Source organism: Peromyscus eremicus, chromosome 14, assembly GCF_949786415.1.
Source record: "Peromyscus eremicus chromosome 14, PerEre_H2_v1, whole genome shotgun sequence".
NCBI lineage: Eukaryota > Metazoa > Chordata > Mammalia > Rodentia > Cricetidae > Peromyscus > Peromyscus eremicus.
The window spans coordinates 20,536,425-20,560,741 of record NC_081430.1 but is presented as its reverse complement, the minus strand read 5'-3'; the positions used below and the strand labels follow the sequence as shown (position 1 = coordinate 20,560,741).

The 24,317-nt window shown below is 40.6% G+C and overlaps 1 protein-coding gene across 2 annotated transcripts in view; it reads left to right on the top strand.

Moving 5' to 3' along the window:
- Positions 1-6,473: 6,473 nt before the first annotated feature.
- The window catches only part of Prkd1 (protein kinase D1), a 332,364-nt gene continuing 314,520 nt past the window's right edge, over positions 6,474-24,317 (top strand). For both annotated transcript variants that reach the window (XM_059279910.1, XM_059279909.1), the window contains exon 1: positions 6,474-6,731. In XM_059279910.1, the coding sequence (XP_059135893.1) occupies positions 6,474-6,731 (258 nt within the window). The remainder of the gene's footprint in view (positions 6,732-24,317) is intronic.

The following is a 24,317-nucleotide window of genomic DNA, read 5'->3' as shown; positions in this document are numbered from 1 at the left end:
CCTATCTTGAAAAACAAACAAAACAAAACAATAACAACAAAAAAGGTTTAACAATTTGAACAAGAAATTTTAAAGTTCATTCAGGAGTACAATAATGAGAGAAATATAGGTTAAAGAGTGCTTGTAAAAAGTTCCTGGAAGCTCCGTGTAGTATTGATGACTATAAATTACAATGAAATGTCCTATCTTACACCATTCTTTCAGGAAAATAGGTCTATAAATTAGTATATATATGTATATATATATATATATGTATACACACACACACACATATATATATATATATTTCCAACTGATTAAAGTTCCTAAAGAATAAAACAATAGCAAAAGTATTAATGGATAATAAAAGCTATTGGGGATACTTATTTGATATCAGATTAAACTATGCCTTCCCCAGAAGTATAAAGCAAGGCAAACATGACATTCAGAAACCATCTTGTAGACACAATTCCATAGAGTAAAACCATAAATGGCACAAAGTTTCTTCCTCTTATATGAAACCCATTTCTATTCCACACAACAAGCTCTTATTCATCAATAAGTAAGAAAGGGACATTTCATAAATATATCAGATAGAATACTCATACACTAGGGATTGTAAGCATATTGAGGTGTTTTAATCACACATTAAAATGAAAATACAAAAAAAAAATTCCTATTAGTTTATTAGGCGGCAGGACGTTTATTAGTACTCTGATATGGTTCACAAGATCTTTTTTTTAGAGACCTATTTGTCAAAATGTAAAGCTGAGCAACATTCATCTCCTCTTGGAAGGTTTAACTTCTGGGATTTAAGTAATAAGAGCTCTGATTAAAGTGATTTTTAAGAATTCTTCTGAAAATTCATGAATAAAGTAAAATTTGATAATAATCCCAGTGAGACCAATATGAAGCAGACACCACAAAACCTGTTACCTTGTTCTAGGTTAAAGTGTGGTCTCTCAGTTTATACCCATGAATATAATAGTTCTCATAATCAAAGATTACTACAAAATGTTCACTGATTTTGTGTATCTATCTTGTTCATAGTCATTTTTTAGATTGTAGGAACATGATTCTATCTCATATTTTCAGTAGCCTGTTTCTAATTTGTGACACCCACATGGTACTCATGCCTGCTTTTCACTTTATGCTCCAGATCTAAATCCTTGATTGACATGTCAGAGGAGCCACAGAGGCATCCATCAGGACTTCCCATCCAGGCTGACATCAGTACCTTAAGATCAACTTAATATTAGTTTTACATAGTACCTGCTATGTTCTAGGAAGGTCTGAAGGAGACTTAGTGATTTTCATAACAGCCGTTGCAACTTTTTATAAGTTACTTTCATTTAGTAGGTAACAAGAGAAGAATGTATTTGAAATTCGGATAAACAAATTATCTACATTATTCTCCTACATTAATAATAATTCTCCTGCAATAATAATCTACATTATTATCTTAAAGTAAGAAAAGTAAGACATAAAATAGTGTATGTGAAACTATGTGATACAAAACTACACACTAGTACACTACAGATCATGTACCTATAAACTCTTTTAAACCTGTTTGCATTCTACACATCTCCAAGAACTCTAGATTTCTTGTTATCAATGGGAACGTTTACTTTCAATGAAATTTGTGAGACCCTGATACATTAACAGTGGAAAGCAGAGGTTTCTGGTTGAAGACAGGGGATCTAGACACGCTCCCTCCTCCATTCCTCATAAAAAGTTGTTTACAAATCTGCTGTTATATCACACACATTTCTAAGAACACCACTAGTATATACAAAGTGGTCTCATAAAAGCCATTTTGATTGTTTTAGCTTCCAATAGTTCTTATTTGTTCTTTCTCATATGTTATCTATATTTTTCTGCAGCCCTCTTCTCATCCAGAACCTCTGAGATAGTTATACTGGTTCTGGAGTTTATACCTCACCTGGGATATCTGTGATGTGACAAATGGAAGCTTGCCTTCAGTGGCCTTCTGTTACTTTCGGAGTACTTGATTCTAGGATCATATCGACCTTTCTTTAAGTTTTGGAATCTGTTTAAAGAATAAATCACTTTTTCTCCTTGGAGAACAATTAAATTCCCAACTTTATCCCCCCCCTGTTTTCATTTCCTTGAAATTATTAGCTTGATAACACAATATTTTGTCTTGTGGATTGTTTTAGTTCGGTTTCTATCGCCGCCATGATAAAGAGATCATGACCAAGAGTTATTTTAACTTTTAATTCTCAGGCCACACTCCATCACTCAGGGAAGTCAGGGCAGGGAGGCAAGCAGGAGCTGATGCAGAGGCCATGGAGGGGTGCTGCTTACTGGCTTGCTCATCATGGCTTGCTCAGCTTGCTTTCATATCGAACCCAGGACCACCAGCACATGGGTGGCACCACCACAATGGGCTGACCCCTCTCCCATCAATCATTAATTGTGAAAATACCTTACTGGCTTAAGTACAACCCAATCTTATGGAGGCATTTTTGTAATTGAGGTTCCCTCTTCTCAGATGGCTATAGCTTGTCTCAAGTTGGCCTAAAACCATCCAGCACACCATTAGAACCTTATTTTTCTTTTGTGCCCTTTTGTACTATTACCTGTATCTAACCTGAATTGACAGGTAATTATATATGAACACTCTAAAACAAATAATAAAAAAATGCATATCCATTCATCCATCCATCCATCCATCCATCCACTTACTCATGCCCTGTCTCCATCTTTATCCATATGCACACTGCATCTAGAGCTCAAAAAATATATTCAGAAAGGATATGCTACCACAATATCTGCTTCACATTTCTGAGCTTCAGACTTTTGTACAATTCCTCTAATCCCCAGCTTCTTAAGTTGTAAACTTTCAGACTAGTGTATATAATCCCTTCATCCTCAGAACTGCAAAATTTTAAATTTTCATTTCCTGTCTGTTATCCATCTTACTTGTCCAAAGCTTATGGTTTTCATAATCTGACTTCCATTTCAATCAGACTATTTTCAAACTGCTTTCAATTGTTGATGTTCAATTACAAAATTATTTGGACATCCAACCTCTTTTGAAAAACACCTGCAAGATTAGCATTCGTCTGTGTACTCTGATCAGTTTTTTGGGTAGAATGTTGACGACGGCTCTGAACCTTTTGAGAAGATGTCCCTAGTCCTCACCAGAGTTATCCCAGCAACATTAGCCATAATTCAAACTTACAAGTGCTCATTCAAAAAAAAAAAAACTCTACCAATTTCTATGAGTTACTGTTCACTTTCTAAATACTCTCTCCCTTTCCAAGGATAAAATACCTAGAAGGGTTTGAAACCACTGCTACTCTCCCAAATCCTCCAAGTTTTTGATACATTATTTTGAAGTCACCAGACACACACACACACACACACACACACACACACACACACACACACACACGAGGTTCCTAAGGATATGTTGCTCATTCCTTTGCCATTCAGCAAAAGTTAGCAGTAATTGGCAACCTCGCAGTCTTCAGATGCCTCCCATAACAATTTCCATACTCACTGGGTGTGGTACATGGCTGAGTTCCCAGCTCCTGGGAGGAGGAAACAGGATCACAATTTCAGGCCATCCTTGCCTGCAGAGTGAGAAGCTGTCTCAACTGTGGCTCCCCATAGGAAAGAAAATTGTTAAGGACCATCTCTGTGGGGGCCTTCTGCTGGTTATGGCGAGCTCAGGTGGCTTTGGAATTTGTCTTGTCCTTGTGTTTCTTCAATGACTCTTCTGCATCCTGTAATGGTTTAGCTTCTTAAAAGTAATTTCAATTTCCTGGGCTGTTCCCGTCTTTTGCTTCCTTTTCAACCATTTCATGCACTTACAAGAATCTTTCACATCACTGATACAGCATAAGGAGTTATTCACAGTTTTTTCTTCCAGCGTGGTTCACCCATGTTCCTATAAATCTCATATAACTGATGAGTATGTGAAGCTGTTTCAAGAGATCTTGTCTAACACAACTTTGAAATGATTTCAAATGTAGCTCTGACCTCTTTCTTCTCTTGAATATGGGGCTCAGAAATGCAGTTCTGGTTACTACCGGATGAATGTCTAATGTCATTTCAAACTTAAATGCTCAGAGAATGAATCTTCTTTCTCCCTAACTTGCTTCTTTCCTGTCTTCAGTCTCAATTATTAGCAGCAGCATCACACAATGTCTCAAAAAACCTTAGAGTCCTTCATGACACCTCTATTAACTCACTACTTATGAATCTGATTAAGCAGTAAGGCCTTCAGTTCTGCCTCCAAATTAGAAACTGTAACCTTTCATTTCTTAGCATCACCACTACCATCACAGCGGTCCTGTAGAAGGAACAACAGCTAGTGTCTCCTAGCTAGTGCCTCTGCTTTTATTCCTTTCTCATATAATTTGTTTCCTGCACAGCAGCCAGAGAGTATCACTACCATCACAGCGGTCCTGTAGAAGGAACAACAGCTAGTGTCTCCTAGCTAGTGCCTCTGCTTTTATTCCTTTCTCATATAATTTGTTTCCTGCACAGCAGCCAGAGAGTATCTTTGAAAACATGTTAATTACATTCACTTTCTTGTTAAAATCATTCAATGGTTCAGCAGTGCCCTGAGAGTAAAATAGAAACAATCTACCACAGTTTGGAAGAACTGATTTCTATCTTTCCTCTAACCTGTCTCCTCCACTTGCATCTCTACTCCTGTGCCTTGAGCACGCCGAGTGCAATCCTCTGTTGGGGTCTTTTCTGAGGCCATTACCTGAGCTTTTCTTAAGACTGGCCCCTTTCCATCAACCAGGGCTTGGCTCAAATGGAAGTACACCAGAAAAATCTTGTTTCCTCACTGGCCAAAATATTGAGCCTTTCCCCATGTTCTTGATTCCAGTACTACCCTTAACCAGTCAGTTACTGTTACTCATCACGGTTGTTGCTATCAGGACTAACATTACTTACTGTCTTACTTTTATATTTTCAATGTAATGTGCTATGGCAAGAACCTAGTCTGACTTCATGGGTAGCTGGTGCCAGCTGACTCTGGGACAGAGAAGTCCTCAGGTCATAGCTGTGATAGCTAGAAAACACAGATGTCTCCCACTCTGTCCACTCTTAGGCAAAACTAGTTAAAGTGCCCTGTAAACTTAGGAACAACATCCCCACCCTGCTTACCCAAACAGTATTCTGTAGCATCAACCCAAAGAGTCTTCTAGAACAGTGAATGAAAATAGGTAGTTGGGGATTCCATTTCAAGATTCCATTACTGACACACAATACAACTCTGTAAAAAACCACCTTCCAATGTCCTGGACCAGAAGAGAAGCATTAGTCAGGACTAGACCAACCAACCAACCAACCAACAAACAAATAAAAAGCAAAATAAAATTAACGGACTGCAAATGAAAACATGCAAAATGGTTTGTGTGTGCTTGTGCACGTAAGAGGTCACACCGGAGAAGCCAGTGTGAGAAGGAGGCTTGGCAAGATGGAGCCCCTTCAGAATGGATTAAGAATTCTCAGAAGGCGGTCTGATGACTATCATTGCAGCCTGTTAAGTCAAATAGGGCCCCTGTAAATCTACACACTCCTGATAGAAAGCCAGCAGTAGAATCAGGGGGTAAGGGCTGGGAAGCACCTCTTTTTACCCAGCCACCGGTATGATCATATCAAAATTAGTGCAGACTGACCAGTCTGTGGGTGCTGTAAGCGTGGGGCTGGGACCACTCCTAGAAAGCCGGTTTTAGGTCGACAGAAGAGGAAACCAATTTCGAAGGGGCTGCCACACAGAAGTTCAAACACAAAGTAGAAAGCAAGATTCCTCTTCAGACCTTGGTCTTGCCTGCTCTTAAGGAGACGGTGGGTGGAGCAGGTGGGCTTGATGAAAAGGGTGCATCTCATAGACTGTTAGAAAAGGTTTTTAATACTGACTGCCTACCCATGAACAAACTCCAGGGCTCCCAGAGGGAGTCCAACCGAAGTGGGCTCTGCCAGCCTGGCGTTCCTGGGTGCACCCAAAGTCGCCCGGCTGGTGGAAGTGCGTAGTGTGGGAGCGCTGGGAAGAGGTGGCCAGGACTGCCCCGAATGGGCGGGTCCGGCGGCGGGCGCTCGGGTCTGCAGCGTGGGCCGGGGCGGCTGCGGCGCCCAGGGGGCGGCTCCCCGCTGGGCTCCCGTTCCCCTTGTCAGCTCGCCGGCGCCGCCCTCGCCCCGCCCCGCCCCGCCGGCGCCGGCCGCGCGGACCCGCCGTGGTCCCCGGAGCCGAGCGCGCCGCGGCGGCTGGAGCTGGGCGCCTCCCCCGCGCTGCCGCGCACCCGCCCGCCCGCTCGCTCGCCTGCCCGCCCGCCCGCCCGCCCGCCGGCCCGGGGCTCCGCTCGGCCATCTTCGCCGCTCCCGCCCTCGCCTGCCCCGGCGGCGCGCCGACTTTCCCGGAAAGTTTGCTGGTTCCTCTCGGCCGCCGCAGGCAGCGTCGCCGCGTCCCACGTCGGCCAAACTTTAGGGGCTCACTCACTCGCGCGATGAGCGCCCCTCAGCTGCTGCGACCGCCCAGCCCGCTGCTGCCCGCTGCGGCCGCCGTGGCCGCCGCCGCCGCCGCGCTGGTCCCCGGCTCCGGGCCCGCGCCCTTCCCGGCGCCCGGGGCGGCCCCGGCGGGGGGCATCTCCTTCCATCTGCAGATCGGCCTGAGCCGCGAGCCGGTGCTGCTGCTGCAGGACTCGTCTGGCGACTACAGCCTGGCGCATGTCCGCGAGATGGCTTGCTCCATCGTGGACCAGAAGGTAAGGTGCCCCGGGCCCGCCAACTTTGCAGCCGGCCTTGGCCGCGCGGTGCAGCCTGGCGGTGGCCGGGGCTGCATGCCCTCACCCCAGGCACCGCTCTCCGTGCCTTGTAGTGCTCCCGGGACTGATCTCCAGCCCGTCTTCGCTGGTACGTCTGCCTCTTCTCCTCCTTTACCTCCCTTTCTCCGGTGACAGTCAAGGAATCTTGCACTTTTCTCCTCGTGCTCGGGCGTATTCTTGAGGCTTCCTGGCTGTCCGGACTCTTTGCTCTGGACCAGAGCCTACCTGGTGCTAGATCCGCTTTCCAGCGTCAGAGTTCCCTTGGGACAGCCCAGCGCATTTTCAGCACCGCTCCCTTCTGCTCCATCCTCTTCTTTGAGCTCTAATTGATGCTGAGGAGTTCAGGGTGTGACCTGGACGCTGGGAATTTCTCACCTGTCAATAGTGCTTTTAAGAAAGGGTGATTGAGCAGGCCAGCTGTGAAAACAACTGAGCACTTAAGTGCACCACTACCCAAGTCCTCCCTGAATTTAGTACCACCTCCGTGTGAGCTTAGAAACATTTTCCAACAATAAAACCTGAAATTTACAGTCTTTCTGTAAATCTGGCTTCATTTTCCATGCACTGATCTTGGAAGACTGGAGTAGTGAGGGTCGAGGGTTCCAGGAACACCCCGTGCTGGCTTTGCTCTTAAGTTTGAGGCTGTGGGACTCTGGATAGCAGCCACTAGAATGGTTGGGGAAAGGCCCATAAAGCCGGGCTAGGCCACCCATCACTGTTTCCAGTGAACTTTTGAATTTAGGTTATCTCTGTAGCCATCCAGAAGGATACTTCATGGAAAGAGGCTGTTGAATGTAGTGGGGGACGGATGGGCCCCTGGCGCCACTCCTCACAGTATGACCAGCTAGGGTTCTGGGGGAGGAGAGAAAGAGAGAGAGAGAGAGGTAGTTAAGGGTGCTGAATTTCAACCCCTGAGGACTGACTGGCTACTTCTCACCTTTTAATGAATAGTCAAGAGCAGATTTTCTTAAACTGTTTGGAACAAAGTGTGCTAAAGTTTTTGAGCAGTGTAAATAGTGGCTGTGAGCGCAGAGATCCTAGGGAAGAGCTCCTGGGGAGCAGTCACTAATCCAGGAAGTGAAAATTCTAGGGGCCAGACTCAAGGAACAGTGAGTGCCTTGAAGTTTTGTTAATTAAAAGGAGTGACATTTTATGTCATGTAATTGAACTGTTTGTAGCTTCCTTGAAGTCTAAAGATGGTACCCAGTCCAGTCCTCCCTGTTCCTGGAGACTGCGAATGAACAAGTACTCTAGGCTCTGACTGCCTTTCTATAGCCTTAAATAGTTGTGTGAGGACACCGACTAGTTAGTTAAAAAGCACTGCCACACAAGCATACACACCACGTGTAATGACATTTCACACAGAGCCCATTTGATTCCATAAAATCTTTAACAGCAAATTCTAAAGAAAATGATATAGTGGGCTAGATTCATATGGACAAACTTTGTTTGACCCACATAAACTAACTCTTCCTCTGTCTCTGTCTCTCTCCTTGATGAAGTTTTGAATGGGGAACAACATGCATGGTTCAAGAGGTTTGGGTTTGAGTTTTGGCTGGAGAGTGAATTCCAGTTGACTTAGGGTGCTGCTACCTGGAGAGAGTTATCAGTCCCTGGGGAGAGATGTATGCAGGAGGACATATGGGATGCATCAGGCTGGAACATCATCAGTAGGATGTGTAGGGAAGGTTCACTTAGGAAAAAAAAAAGCCTTGAGATGATTAGACAGTTACATTGTAAAAAACTCAGTCATCTTCCCAAGAGAGATAACCATACCAGGCATATCCGGAGTGCGCATTACTGAGTGCAGGGTGTTTCAGAATGGCAAAAATGTTACGGCAGAAAGAAAACTGGAGGACAGTCAGGAGCTACTTAGACATGAGCCAAGACTGGGGGAGAGCTGCAGGAATGCTGGAAAGAGAAGGATACCAGCCCCACTGGTGCTTTCTATGAGGAGGAATCGTTCCCTTACTGTGTTTATTCTGTAGCTTCTTGACAAAAGTTTTAAAAGTTTTCCTAGGATCTCAGTTTTTTTTTTTTTTTAAATGGTTAGGGCAAGGTGAGAGATTTTGAAATGTGAATTTTTGTGTTTTGTATTTCCAGATTATTATAAATAAAATATACTAGGTAACAGATCTAGACAGTGTGTCTTTTCAGTTTTTCTATCTATCCATGTAGATATCAATCACCTGTCTATCATCTGTATCTGTCACCTATTATCATCTGCTGTCCCTCTATCTATGTAAATTATGTAACTATCAGTCATCTATCTGTTATCTATCTACCTATACATCATTTATTATCTATGTGTCTTCTGTGTCTGTTTTGTGATATGTTATTTTCTCAGGCAGAAACAAGATTTAGAGGGCCCTGTGCTGTGTGACAGCGGGAGTGGACAGCTTGCTAGTGTGGAGTAAGGAAGTGTGTGTGTGTGTGTGTGTGTGTGTGTGTGTGGACTTTGGTGCTTTGTTTCATGTTTTCTTCTATACTTTATGAAGACATTAATTGTGAGAAAGGATGGAGAGGGAGAGAGAGAGAGACAGAGAAAAAGAAAGGGAGAATGATGAGTGAGAGAATACTAATATTAAAATGAGTGTTTGGGGTAGCCGGGTTTCAAGTCATTTGCAGTTTAGCGTTTAGGCTTTTAAAGAGAAGGGTCTCTTGATTTTCATAGTCCTTCCCATCTACTGCTTCAATATCAGGAGTCTTTTCAGTCTAGTCTATGTGCAGAAGTCCCCGAGTACTGACAGAGATGTCCCTAGCTTAACTCGTTGGAAGTGTTACCTGACAAGTCAGTAGACTTCAACAGTGTTGTTCATGGGACTTCTCTGTGGGATGAATACCTGAGATGGACAGGGCTAAATAGGAGAGCTGCTGTACCCGGGAAACTTGGCTGGAAGTTGTTATTGATGTGTAGAACTTAACAATATAATTTTTCCTCAATTTGTAGGTTTAGAAAATATCAGATATGTGTTCATTCTTGAAGAAATTAGATGGTAATTCAACAGAAATTCGTTAAGGTGTTATATCCTAATCATTTACTGAGTTGTAAAAGTTACTAATGCTTTTTTTTTTTTTTAATCTGATAGTTTAGAGTACTCTGAGATGATCTCTTTCGTTGCATGGAAGAATATATGAATATATAAGATGTTATTAGCTCTGTATTTTTGGGAAGCTGAGCTAAGGTGTGTCTTACAGTATTTATTCATTTAATATCTTTTCTTTGTATGTGTATAGCATTGGAACTGGGTTATATGTAAAGATCTGTTCTTTAATCAGTATGCATGACTTCTGTTTTCACTTTGAGACCCTTTCACTTTCTCCTGTCAAAGGAATGTTGACTACATAAGATGAGAAGGAATTGCCAGGAGGCAAGGATCAGCATCTCAGAGGATGCCTTAGTTTGGATTCATAGCAGGCTATGTACCTACCTTAGCATGCATGCACACACAGGTGCACCCTTACGCTTAAAACACAAAGGGCATTCAGTGAGTGATCAATTATGTGGCTTCCTGTTCATTTGGGTTTTATCTTGTTAAAAAGACAGCTAGTGTTCCCCTCTTGGGCACCCTTACTTAGCATGATACCATTTATAAGACACCTGACCTAAATTTTACTTTTAACTCTGGTCTTTCTGGCTAAGGAAACTGAAGTGTGAACTTTTAAGTGGAAAACAGCTACCAAAGTAACAATGTCAGTGCCTTGGTTTGATAGTTTCATTACTTTGCTTGCCATTGTTTTACATTCTTAATTGTATATTGTTTTCTTAACAGTTGCTGTGTCCCCTTTAACCCCTATAGTTAATTTTAGCCACTCCACTTTTACACAGATTGAGAAAGCTAGAAGTAATTAGCTGGAGGATCACCCCAGGGTGTGGAGACAACAAAAACCTTTTAAACTAATGATAGTCTTTGGTGTATATTTTTATTCTAATTTTATTTTTGGACATAATGTATACTACTAATTTTTGATTCAATGATAAAGTCTAGAACTTGGCATTTTAATAGGTGATTGTTAAAAAAAACCCGTAATAACATGCATTTCCAATTTAATGTTTATGTTCATGCTTAGTAACATATGTACTAAGATTATATAGTATATTGTGACATAAATGCCATGTACAGGTTAAGTATTCTTTATACAAAATTCTTGGGACCAGAAGAGTTTGGGACTTTGGGTTCTTCTGGATGTTGTAATATTTATAACATGAATAATGAGCTATCTCTGGGATTAAACCCATGCTTAAATGCACAATTTATATTTTATTTATACTTTTAGTATTTCAATTCATTTTGACTGGTAGTTGCATAGGGACAGGTGTGTAATTTTCCTGTTGTAACATGTTGGTGCTCAAAAAGTTTCACTTAGAAGATTTTGGATTAGGGATGCTCAGCCTCTGTGCACAGTGTTTATGTGTAATGTATACAAGTGTGCAATGAATTCATAATACTTTTGAAGCATAAGTGAAGAGGTGATTATTTAGGTACAGCTTACAGATACTTAAGTGTTGTTTCGTACTTTATAATGTGGACATCAAGATGTCCATTTTACTCATGGTTTTTAAATGAACTTATTAGACAATGTAAAAAGTATGTAGGTTTATGAATGTATAGTTATAAGCTCATTACTTTAAACACATTACTTTGTGTTTGAAGATAATATGTGCAAAGTGTTAAAAATCACCGCCTGGTGAGTTTGTGTACAGTAGATGCTATTGTCAATCATCTGAAGTTCCCATTATACACTGTTATCTTGCTAGCAAAAGACATGTATAAGTAAAGTTGCAGTGTTAATAAGAGTATGTTTGTAGGCCTCAGCAATATCATCCATGGTCTATTACAGGACACATATTAGAAGCTACTCTACTTTGAATGGCTCAAGTCTCATCCTTTCAGAATTTCTCAAAGACTAATGTATTCACACTGTGCATCTAAGTTAAAACAAACCAAACCAAAACAAACTGCATTTTCAGGTAAACATAAAGCAGCCACAGCAGGAAATTACTACTGTAACCCACATAGCATGGCTGAGCTCAGATTGTGTTAAAGGTAGAGAAGATGCAGTCCAGGTGGAGTTGATATTGTGAGTGAGCTTCCTTCCTCCCACCCTCCCTTCCCCCCACCTCCCTCCCTCCCTCCCTCCCTCCCTCCCTCCCTTCCTTCCTTCCTTCCTTCCTTCCTTCCTTCCTTCCTTCCTTCCTTTTCTTTTTTGGTTTTTCAGGACAGGGTTTCTCTGTGTAACAGCTCTGGCTGTCCTGGAACTTGCTCTGTAGACCAGGTTGGCCTGGAACTCACAAAGATCTTCCTGTCTCTGCCTCCTGAGTGGTGGGATTAAAGGTGTGCACCACCAAGCCTGGCTTAATGTTTGTTTTTAATGTATTGGGAATAGTAGTCACCTTGGTTCATGTGAGCAATAAACACAAATAGAAGTAAAAGTGTAGGATGCTGTTAAAGGTACTTATTTATATTTAAATTTTGTCAGCATTATTCTACAGTAGAATTTGGAAAATGGGCTTTCATTTTCTTTAATGGTGCAGGATGTTGCACAAAATAACATAAAGAGGATATGATGGCATGGTCTTTCTTCTAATGATAGGGCTTATAAACTAAGAAGATGATTGGCTCACTTATAGACAAAATAGTTCTCATCTATAAAAATATGTGAAAATTTCCCTACAAATTCTTCTGATATTGGTAGACAAATATTTTTGTGTCATTAAAACTCTGTAATGAAATGACCTTTTGAAGTTACTTGGCAACAGAAAACCCCACATCATGCTCTTTCTGACTTTACTGGTCTCACATTAAAAACAAAAACAAAAACAAAAACAAAAACAAATAATGAAATAACCAATCTCTTGAATTATGTGGGCAACACATAACTATAGAATATCATGTTCAAATAGATAGAAAGGTTAAAAAAATGGTGTAAATAGACTGTATCCTCAGCAACAATGAACCTGTCCAGATGCACAGTTTCCTGTTCAGAAGTTTCTCCCAAAGTTGCAAAAGATTTTATTTGGTTGAAGCTAGACAGTTGATACAGCAGCTTAACAGTGTTGGCAAATACACAGCTCAGATTTTAAAATATGCAATCATTCAGGAATTTTGTTCAACTTATTTTGGTGAAAAAGAGAAAAAATGCACCCGTTCCTGGTACATTGGCATCTGTTCTGACTAAAGCACTGACTGATGAGGAATTTGTTGAATTTACTGCTTGTATTTAGGCACAATTTCAAGAATTTCCAAGTGTTTCTCTCCTTAATTGTCAGTGGCCACTTTTTCATGTGTATCATAAAGTGGTTGAAAAGAAAGAATGTGATAATGAAGATGTTAGTGAAAAGTATGAATGTGCTTGACAAATTGCATTTCTGATAATGTGAGGCTCTGCAGACAAGTGTTGTCTTGTTCATAAAAGAAGCATATACACTGTTAGTTGAAACTTTCTATAACTTATGTTAGAAAAATGAAAAGTTTCTTATATATGTTTGTGTATACACACATATATGAGGGATGCACACACACTATATATACATACATACATATATACAGTGTATATATACATATAAATATATATCCCTCATTGGTTCCACTAGTTGGAAGGACAGTGAATATTAAGTCTTGGGACCACTGAAGCCTGCTTTGGTGTACAATTATCTTAAAGTTTATTTTGATCATTTTTTTTCCCTGTACTCAGTGCCCCCACAAATGCTGAGTTAAAAGGATAATAAGAGTGTTTATTTGGATAATGTAAATATCTTACTGTCACCTTTTAGTTTTTCAATTACTTTGTACCATATGAATTCTGCTTAGGAATTGGTATTCATATAGGCTTTGTGAGAAAATATTAACATTGCTTTTCATGACGCCCTCTGACAGTCAGAGCTGGGGATGGGTGGTGGGGAGGAAGGAATGACATGTAGTTAAAAAGGTAGAAATAAACAGTCCATATTAAATATCAAAAACCTGAGAGAGGAAGCATTGAGGGGTTGCCATTTCTTTATTCACCAAGGGTCGTAGTCTCTGAGCAGGCGACCACCAAGACCTAGGGTTCCTAACATTTCAAAAGACATTTATAGCTGTGTTTGTATGTATGTGCAGTGAGGGCTGAAGCATGTGGGCCATCATGTGTAAAACCTCTACTGTGTATCTTCACCCCCTAGCTTGTCTGAACTTACATTTCTTGTTCTTCACCATGATGTGCATCAGGCCAGCTGGCCGTAAACTTCTGGGGATTCTCCATAAGAGCACTGGTTTTGTAGATGCATGCTACCACACCTGGCTTTCTGTGGGCCCTGGAGCTCTATCTACTGAGACATCTTCCCTGTCCAGATATTTAGTGCCTACTCCAGAAAATTGCACATGTGATGCTCACTTTTGCCTTTATTAGGATCCTCCTAAGTCAGTGGTTTGGGTATCATTTGTTAAATAAACATTTGGTATTTGATGGATCTCAGTTTGAAAGGCCTTCCTAAGCTGAATTTCCTGCAGTAGAGGTGATCTTACAAAAGTTCCCTCCTCACCCACCTTTGTAAAGGTATAATAGAGAAATAATAGTTGAACAATGTTAGGTTTTGATCTGTTCATATATCATGAGATGATTGAATTAAGATAATTATGAGGTCCATAAACTCATATAGTTTACTTTTTGGTGATAAGAACCACCATCTGTCCTCAGTAATTTTCAGGCATGCCATAATTAACAATTATCTGTAGTTTCACTGTGTCTTAGATCTTCATAATTTCCTCATCCTGATTAATGGAAACTTTGTTTTCTTTGATGACTTTCTCCTCATTTCCTCACATCCTCAGCCCTAACTACCACTCCTATTCTACTTTCTGCTTCTATGAATTCAGCTTTTTATAATTCAGCATGCGTGTGCGATGAGTAGGCTTTTGTTTGTGCATAGCTCTTTTCACTTAGCTCATATCCTCCAGGTTCATCCATGTTGTTGCAAATTGTATGACTTCCTTCTAAGACTGAATGGTCTTCCATGTACTCCACCTCCTGTGTGTGTGTGTGTGTGTGTGTGTGTGTGTGTGTGTGTGTGTCTGAGAGAGAGAGAGAGAGACAGAGATAGACAGAGAGACAGAGAGAGACAGAGAGAGAGACAGAGAGAGTTTCCTCTTTGACATACTGATTTCATTTCCTTTGGATATATAACCTGGGTTTCATTCTTACTTCTTTATGAATGTTTGTACAATTTTCAGTTGCCTTACTGATTAATGTCCCACCAACAGTGTATGTGGGGCCTGTGTCTACATTCTTACCAACACTTGTTTATCTTGTCTTTCTGATAATATCTATTCCAAACAGGTTTGAGGTGATACAGTCTGAGTTTACACTTCCCTGGTGGTTACATAACAAACATTTTATTCCTATATCTGTTGATGCTCTGTATGTTCTCTTTTGCCTACGCTTTAGAGGTTATTTTCTTGTTACTGAGTTATTTGAGTTCCTTCTGTGTTTGGATATTAACCCTTCTTTAGGGCCTAATCCTTCTTCAATGAGATGACCAATTAGTTGTTTAATCCCTTTTAATTGTTGTAATACCATGTAATCTGCATCAATATATTATCCTTTAGTTCTATGTTTTTGTTGTTGTTGTTGTTGTTTTTGTGTGTGTGTGTGTGTTTGTGTGTGTGTGTGTGTGTGTGACTGGTGACCCATTAGACATTTATCTTTTTTTTTTTTTTATCATTGGAGAGCCATGAGATCTGGCTTAATGTTTCATTGTCCTTTGGCTCTACTTTTTAGTGTTGCTCTTAAAGATGGAGGGAGGAATTGCTTGCTGTTGCAGAAGAGAAGGCCATCCAAATTCTATGGAACTACAGCTATTCCTTCTTGTAGTTGCTACTTAGCTTTCCTTCCAATCATCAGGCACGTGTGCATAAAATGGGGGAAGAACCCCCTCAAAGGCTATTAGCACTTGAAAGGTATGAAATGAGGTGTGCCTGTAAAGCCCCTGATGCTTATTTAGAGCTCCATCAAGTAATATATTATTCTTTTCTTTAAAATTTCCCTTTTATTCAACTTTAATAACTTCTCCTGTAGATTTTTTTTATGATCATGGCCTGGTTTACTGCATTTTTCATCTGTCAGTGTAAAGCTCCTATTGTGTTTTGTTACTTAACTATATATTGGAGGGATGTGGAAATGCGTGACACACCCTGACAGTGGAAATTCACTTCAGGAAAGAAAACATAGAAATAATAGATGGTTAAGACTCAATTTGAGGAACAAATTTTTAATAGATATCTGAGTATATTTTGGTTCTTTTTTTATATATAAATAAATGGTTGCTACAGAAGTAATATGCCTGCCCAGTTAGAAATCCCTTGGTACACTTACAGATTAATGTAGGAGAAACTCTTTAATATAATGAATACAGGCTTTGGCTAATGCCTAAGAAGGAACCTGCTGCAAATAGAAGGTTTTACTAACTTATAAACACCATAGGCTCATACATTCCACACACACTGTCACCCTTAAATCTCTTTTAGGTCCTAATCCCAGGTCACATTCTGAGCAATTTAAACTGAGACAAGAGACTGCAAATTTGGCTTCGTGGGCAGATGGGAAATTTATACAACAAAGATACTGCCAGAATTATTTCCTAAGTATAAAAATGTTATTCTTTTCAAATAGTTATTACCCAAATTCTTCATTCCTGTCTGACTGATTTATGGTTTTCTTGATAAGAGCTCAGGATGATAGGCCATGGCTTAAGGGTGGTTGTGATCCTGGACTGCCCGCTTGATATAGGGATGGACCTAATGGCCAGTTGGTTGTCTTCTTTTGTTATGGGTAGACTGTTTGGAGGTCAAACTTGGTGAATAAACATTAGCAGAAACTTTTCCAGCAACCCCAAAGTTCAGTTTTATGATACAGAATTATCTTCTTTTCTGTTTTTAGCAAGTCTGTTCAGTACAGTGCTTATCTTTCTGTCATATTGGAGGTAGTGTTCCTCTAGCTAAGTTCTACTTTGTGCCATTTAATATTTCCTAAGCAAGTTTATTGGTAAGTGCTTTATATATTTATAGCACCAGTTTTATCACTTCAGATTTCTCCTGCATTATTGTGACATGAACCAGACATGGTGGCCCACAAACCTATAGTCACAGCACAACATTCAGGAGGTGGAGGCCAGAGGACCAGAAGTCCAAAGTCTTTTTCAGCTGCGTTTAAATTCTTTAATCTGTCTGGGCTAAAGATCCTGCATAAAACAACAACAAAACAAAACAAAACAAAACAAAACAAAACAAAACAAAACAAAACAAGACAAAACAAAACACAATACCCCCCCCCCCCCAAAACCTGAAACAACCACAGGTTAAAAGGCATCTGAATGTAATCAAAGTCATGCTTGAGGTGTTGTAAACAAAAGCATATTTGTCCATCAAATAAACACCAATTTTGTTTAAGATCTAATTTACATACCATTAAATTAGTTTGCTTTTTATATTTTTTAAATGATTCAAGCTGATCTTAAAGTCATATATCTTGAAAACATTTATTTTATTTGATGTGTATAACTGTGCACCTCAGTGAATGTACTACATGTATACAGGAGCCCACAGACAGCAGAAGATTCTCTAGAGCTTAGTTATAGACAGTTGTAAGCCTCCAAGTAGGTGCTGGGAACTGAAGCTGGGTCCTCTCAAGAACACCAAGTGCTCTCAACTGTTGATCTGTCACTATGGCCTGTAGTAATTTGTATTTGGTTTGAAATTTATTCAGCCACTTTCATGTTGTTATACATTTTAGACTTTCTTATGAATTAAAATATTTTCAATTAATCATTAAAAAAGTTTTATCTATTAGGTTAAACTGTCAGTTTTGGACATACCAAAAAGTTAAAACTTTTTTTCTAAGTCATTCATTCAGTCAGTTTAATGGTATAATGAAGGGAGTGATTCTGAATTATTCTGTTTCAAATGGATGATCATAACTAGAGAAACAAGTTCACTTTTAATGAGTTAAGTTCTGGAGATTGTAACTAATTGAATGAGATAATATATCACTGTTTAACTGTTTATTGAAGAAAATGTTTCTCAATGTCTTTTTATCAATTAAATGTACCCTTTTATTTTAATAGAGACTATTACTAATGGTGGGCTAGAATGATTACATAGAAGTTAAGAGCTTTTGCTGCTCTTGGGGAGGACCCATGTTTTGTTTGTAACTCCAACTTTAGGGGCATCTGACATCTATCCCTCTTAGAGTACCCACACTTAGGGGAACAATCCCCTTGCACCAAACAATGAAAGATAGAAGAAATCTTTGGGATGGAGAGATGGCTCAGAGTTTAGGAGCATTTCCTGCTCTTCCAGAGGACCCAAGATTGCTTTTCAGTACCCACATCAAATTGCTTATAACTACCTCTTAGCTCCAGCTCTAGGGAAGCCTTCTTCATGTTTTCGGAGACACCAGCACACACATTACATGTACTCACAGAGACAGATACACATACATGTGTATGAAACCTTCATGTTGTAATAATGACTAGCCTGGAAAAATAAGAACTACAGGTTCAATAATGGTGTAACAACATGGAAGTATCCAACTTCTTTGTGATTGGACATAAGTCTCAGTCCATGGGATGAGATCCATACTGAACCCAGTATTGGGTTAAGAAATTATGGTTAGACAGATCAGAGGGCCTAAGGGAAAACTTACTACTATTACGCTGCTAAATAGACATAGTATTAAACTGGCTCCTAATGACTTATTCTTTTATCCATAGATAGTTGATCTCCCACACCTCGTCTGAGAATTCTCTGTTTGCAGTAGATGGTGATTAACACAGTGAGTCACAACTAGCCAAGGTTTAGAAAATAAGAGATTATAGAATGCTCAGCCCCAACAAGAACGTATACCACCAACCCCTCTCAAGGCTCAGGGATCCTTGCAGAAGAGCAGGTAGACTGTGAGAGCCTGAGGTAGATGGCTACAGGGAAGCATCATCTTTTGGACACAAGAGAGTAGCTGCAGATATGGATTAACGCAGCATCAACAGCATGCAGCAGACCTGTGAAAACCCAAGCCAGACCAAATTCAGTGAGGAAAGAGGAGCTGGGCACCCAATCCCATGCTCAGCCTTTTAGCTATTGGCAATTGTTGGTGTCTAGAGGAAGGAAAGAGTTTCCTCCAAGAAGGTAGCCCTGGTAAGTCAACCACTGTCCATTAGAAGAGTACATGCCCAAGACTAACCGGGCAGCAGATTGGCCTTGAAGTTTTTAAAAATAAGAAGACACAAAAATGGGTTGGTAGGGGAGAGTAGGTTGTGAATTTTTTTTTTTAAATCTTAAAAAAAAAAAAAAAAAGGAAAAGAGAACAGCCATAGGCCTGAGTCCTGGAGTGCTGGAGGGGAGGGATTCTTGGGTAATACCAGGAGTTCTTATTTTCACTAAAAGTGGCTGCATCTTTCTCAGAGCTACAGGATGTCATGATCATACTTGAGAGAGGGTGATCTATAAAGGCCCTGGAACATTTGGGACAAGAGGCCAGGAGGAACTGGGCGATGCCAGAGTGACTTCTTTGTCATAGAAAGCAAGTTATTGGGGGCAGGACAGGAGACTCCTCAGCTTACAGCTAGACATCTGTCCCTTCTTACCAGTTTCCATAAATTCTGAGATGCAAAGGTAATGTTGATACTTAGCAGCCTAGAAAGGATTGTTCAACATCCCTGTGATGGCAAGCGCAGCTAAAAACATGAATGGCCGAAAAAGTTCTAATGTTTTATAGATGGGATAGTCCACTTAGACCTTCAGCATAGTAGAACCAGATGTCAAGACCACTTGACCATGAGCAGTGTTTGGAGTGAAGCCATGGACAAAAGCAGGAGTAAGCTGGTGTACCTTAGGCTCTAAACAAATTTAGTGTGCATGTGTAAGTCTGAGCAGGTACTCGTGGACATATGTGTGGAGACCAGAAGGTATCCTCTGCTGTCATTCCTCAGGTACTGTCCACCTTGATTTTGTTATCCATCCATCCATCCATCCATCCTCTCTCTCTCTCTCTCTCTCTCTCTCTCTCTCTCTCTCTCTCTGGAGGCGGGGCGTTATATGTGGGCATGCATGCCATGTCATCTTGAGATTAGAGGACAACTTGGAGGAGTTGGTTCTCTTTTTACATCTGTGAGTTTTGGCGATGGCACGCTGGCTGTCAGGCTTGGCAGCAAGCACTGTTACCCACAGAGCCATCTTGTTGGCCCGCACTTTGTTTCTGGAGACCAGATCTCTCAGTGGGAACTAGGGTTCCTCGATTAGGCTAACTTGGCTTTCCAGGGAACTCTGGGGATTTGCTTGTCTCCACTTCCCCAGCGCTGTGATCACAAGCGTACTGCACAGTATCTGGCTTTTTAATGGTAAGAACCGATGCTCTCATTGGTTAAGCCTTGGTGATAATGTTCAGTTGTGTTGGTTGACAGCCCTGAGCCCATCCCAGTTGACAAAGTATGGCTCTTACTGGAATTTTGATAGTTGTGGCATGGGAGAGCAGGGGAAGGAAGTGCCTGCAAAGATTTTTCTCTTTGGTGGATTTTATCAGCAGGATTGGCCCCACTAAGTAAGGGAGGAAGAGCAGGCAGTAGGGGAGGTATAAGAAGTGGCTGGTTACAACCCCACTATGCTGTTGTGTAATTTTCTGGGTGCTGTATGTGGGAGCTCTGAGCAGCTCCACGATGGCTGCCCGGGAGTGATTGAGGAAGAGCTTGTCTCTGGAGCATTGGGTCATAGTTGACCAAGTTCCAGGATCTCTTCTGGAAAATTCCATGGACTGGCAGAGGACCTTGAGCTGGTGCTTTCTCTCATGGTACAATGGCCAGCAGAGGGGAGCCTCCGGGAGCAAAACTTGCCTTTTGTCTGTGGCAGGCTGGAGCTTGGCCCCTTAATGTTTCTCATTTCCAGTTCTCAGAGCAGACCTCTGCGGTGATCATTTATCTCCATTTTAACGTAGGGCCAGAGAAGCTAAATCGTTTACCTAGAGTTGCACAGCTACTGAGTAAAAACTTGCTTCCTTCCAACCACTAGTACTTGACTCACTTGCTGGAATAACATAGCTTTGAACAGAGGTTGTGGAATAATCCAGTAGTGTGTGTGTGTGTGTGTGTGTGTGTGTGTGTGTGTGTGTGTGTGTGTTCAAGCACATATACACATGAATTCTTTTATTATATTGATTGAAATTGACTTAAAAAGTAGTAGTGTGGTGTGATATATATGTTGGTTTCAATTATTTTTAGTTCAGAAAGCTCTGTCATTTGGAATCCACATCCAAGTTAATGGTCACCTGGAATCCTAATGACTTTGAAGGCAAAAACCTACAAGGATGTTGAGTGATGAAACACTTCCATCCCATGTCTTTGGCACTAATAAGGAACATTAGAAATAGACTCTCTTTGGGGTGTTAGTGTTTTAGAGATGACTGCCTGGCTTAAAGGTCCTCTTCAACTCTAAGATGTCCTGCAATTTATTAGACATGTAGTTGCCCATAGTATATTTGTTTCATTTTGTTTATTTTTGGGTAACCCATATATGTACAGTAGAATTGATTTGGAGTATGCTGTCATTACCCAATGATAGTAACAACGAAAAATCAAAATTGGTCTTGTGGGTTGTCAATCCTCATCCTTCCTTAAAATGTCAGATGCCACAGTCATTCGTCTGAAGACATTTTGTGTTGTTGGTTCAGAACTCTTCCTTTCAGTGAGCTGTTGGTACAGGAGTGTTCTGGAGTAAGATTAGGGTCAGGCTGTACACTGCTCATTGTGGTTCAGGCTAGTACAAGTAAAGCCTCTAGGCTGCCAGTGTAAATCCGTGAAATGAATCATTCTTTTTGCAAATGTCTATTTTTTTTATGAATTTGTATTTGTTAGCTTGCTTTTATAAATGATGAGTGAACGCCTCCTAGGTAAACTTATTCCCTCCTGTTCATGGTTGGTTACAAGCCAAGTGGGGATCTTCGTTCCATTAATGGTGTTCATTATTCTGAGTGCAAATCGCCTTATATTCCTTTACATGTGTGTAAGGCTTAAACTAGCACTCCTCTTGTAGACTAAATGTACCACCTTCAGGCTTTACAAAACTGTAGCTGCATTGTAGGAAGACATGATTAGACCTAAATGACATCCAGAGTTTAATTAGATTCAGTTCTCAGCATTCCTACCCTGAGTAACACAGCACAGTGCAAAGGTGCAGGACCTATTGTTTCTTTCTGGTGTGTCTGTCTGTGTGTGGGTATGCTCACAGGCTGTGGACTGTGGCAGCCAGAGGTGTCAGATCCCTTGGCTCTGGGATGATGGGTATCTGATCGAAACTGGGAACTGAACTCTGAAAGGACAGTAGGAGCTCTTAATGACTGAGCCATTTCTTCAGCCTGCACTTGGAACTTTGAAAGCTTCAATACAGTAGATAAATTACATGAAAAGTCTCTTTTGTTATAATGTAAAGCGGCAGGGTGTCCTGCTGTACTAGAATGGATTTCCTAGTTGCCTTCTAGTCAAGGGCTGCCTTGTACGCCTTGTGTTCAGATCCCCTATCCTTAAGAGGCAAGTTAAGTAGTGTAATGTTTTACCCTCATTATTCATTGTGTTTTTTGTTCATTTCTGTTGTTGCAGGATTCTTTCAATTTGTATTTTTTCTTTTGCCATTAAAATCTATGGAGTTTCAAGTAAAAAACATAAGAATCAAAAGCAAAACCTTGTTCACATGAGGCTGTTTTTGGCATAAACTTTTCTATACTTAAAACTTGCAGAATTTATTTTATTGAAAGACATCAGGTTATTATAAAGGTTCATTTTATAGAACTTTCCTAGAATAAGCTTAGAAAACAAATACATTTCTTTTTGGAACACTGCCTTTTTAAAGAGTTATTTTCACTTATGTGTATGTGTCTGTGTGTAGGTATGTGCAGGCGAGTGCAGGGGACCACAGAGGTCAGAGAAATTGGATTCCCCAGGAGCCAGACAGCTGTGAGCCATATGACAGGGTTGCTTGAAATTCAACTCTTCCTGAAGAGTAGTGCATGCTCTTAACTCCTGAACTCAGAGAATCTCCCTGGCTCAGAATGCCGTCTTTGACCAAAAGGTCTAGATAACTGAATTTAGACTTCCTAACATAAAATATTTGACGAGAATCTCGTTTTGAATGCAAATAAAACCAAATACTCTAGATATGTACATTTGTGTACATATCAAATAATTTTACTTATTCTGATAGTTCTTTCTGCCCTCATTAGCTACAGTAGGTAAAGAGAAGTCCCTGGCTTTCAGTTTCAGGACCATTGGCAGCTACCACAAGAGTCAAATATACTCACTCACACACAGAAGACAAACTCTATGGTGCCCTCGGGCTGTTACTTAGTTTATTCTCTTCACTGCATAAAATAGAGCAAGGTCAGCAAAGAGGGAGAAACTGCTCAGAAACACACCGAATTGTGTAGTAAATCTCTTTTTATTTTTTTTAAAAAAATAGGACATAACATTTTGGAAATTGTCTTGTTCCATAAGAACAATAATGTCCTTTACGTGTTTATAGGCACAGCTTGGGTAAAGAAGCATACGGCTTTTGCCTATTGTGCCTGTTGACAGTTGAAGTAATATTAGCAATTATGGGTTTGGAAATCATGCTATGAATTGTTGTGGCTCTTGAATAAAAGGCAGGTCGATGGTTGAAGGCCACTTGAAAAGGGACTTGATTTTGCATAAGCAATCTCCATTTATTATTTTTCCAGATGAAAACTTACAATTCTACTTCAATTAAACAGTTATCTTTTATTTTGAAAATTACTGAAATGTGTTGTGGGTGGAATCATGGCCCTTAAAGATGTTTTCACTTTAGTCCTAGGAACCTGTGCATGCTATCTTTTATAACAAGAGAGGACTTGTAGATGTGATTAGGATCTTGAGGAAGGGATTTTTTTTCTGGATATTCTGGTGAACAGTCTTCCTTTCTGGATGAGATTGAGAGACTAAAGCAGGCCATGTGATGATGAGCACAAGGTATTATATTATCTGCTGCTGACCTTAAGGTGGAAGAGATGGGCCAAGAACCAAGAGATACTGGTGCCGTTTTAAGAGGAAAACAGAAGTTGGAGCCATGAACTACTAGGAGATGTGACAATAGTCACAGCAGCTTTGAGAGAGGGGAAATGGGCCACAGTATACAGTCAAAACAAGATGCTAAAACCCTAGATTTCTCCTCTGGAGTCTCTGGAGGAAGCGCAGGCTGACCTTAGCCTAGGGAACATGCATTTGGTGTATTTGATCCCTAGAAATGTGAGAGAAGTCACATTTGGGAGTTGGCGGCAGTAGAGGGTGAGTATGCCCTATCCACTGCAGAAGAAGTAGAAATTGAGATTCTCTTGAGTTGAATCACACTACTCAGGGAAACACCGCGAGCACTTTGGCTGATGTCTTTCCAGCTTTTTCCGTTAAAAATATACTCAGCAGAATGTGCTTCGCTTGTGTTTCTTCATTTGATGCAATGTCTTTCTGTGATGGTGTTTTAAGTAAAAAGTGTTTAGCAT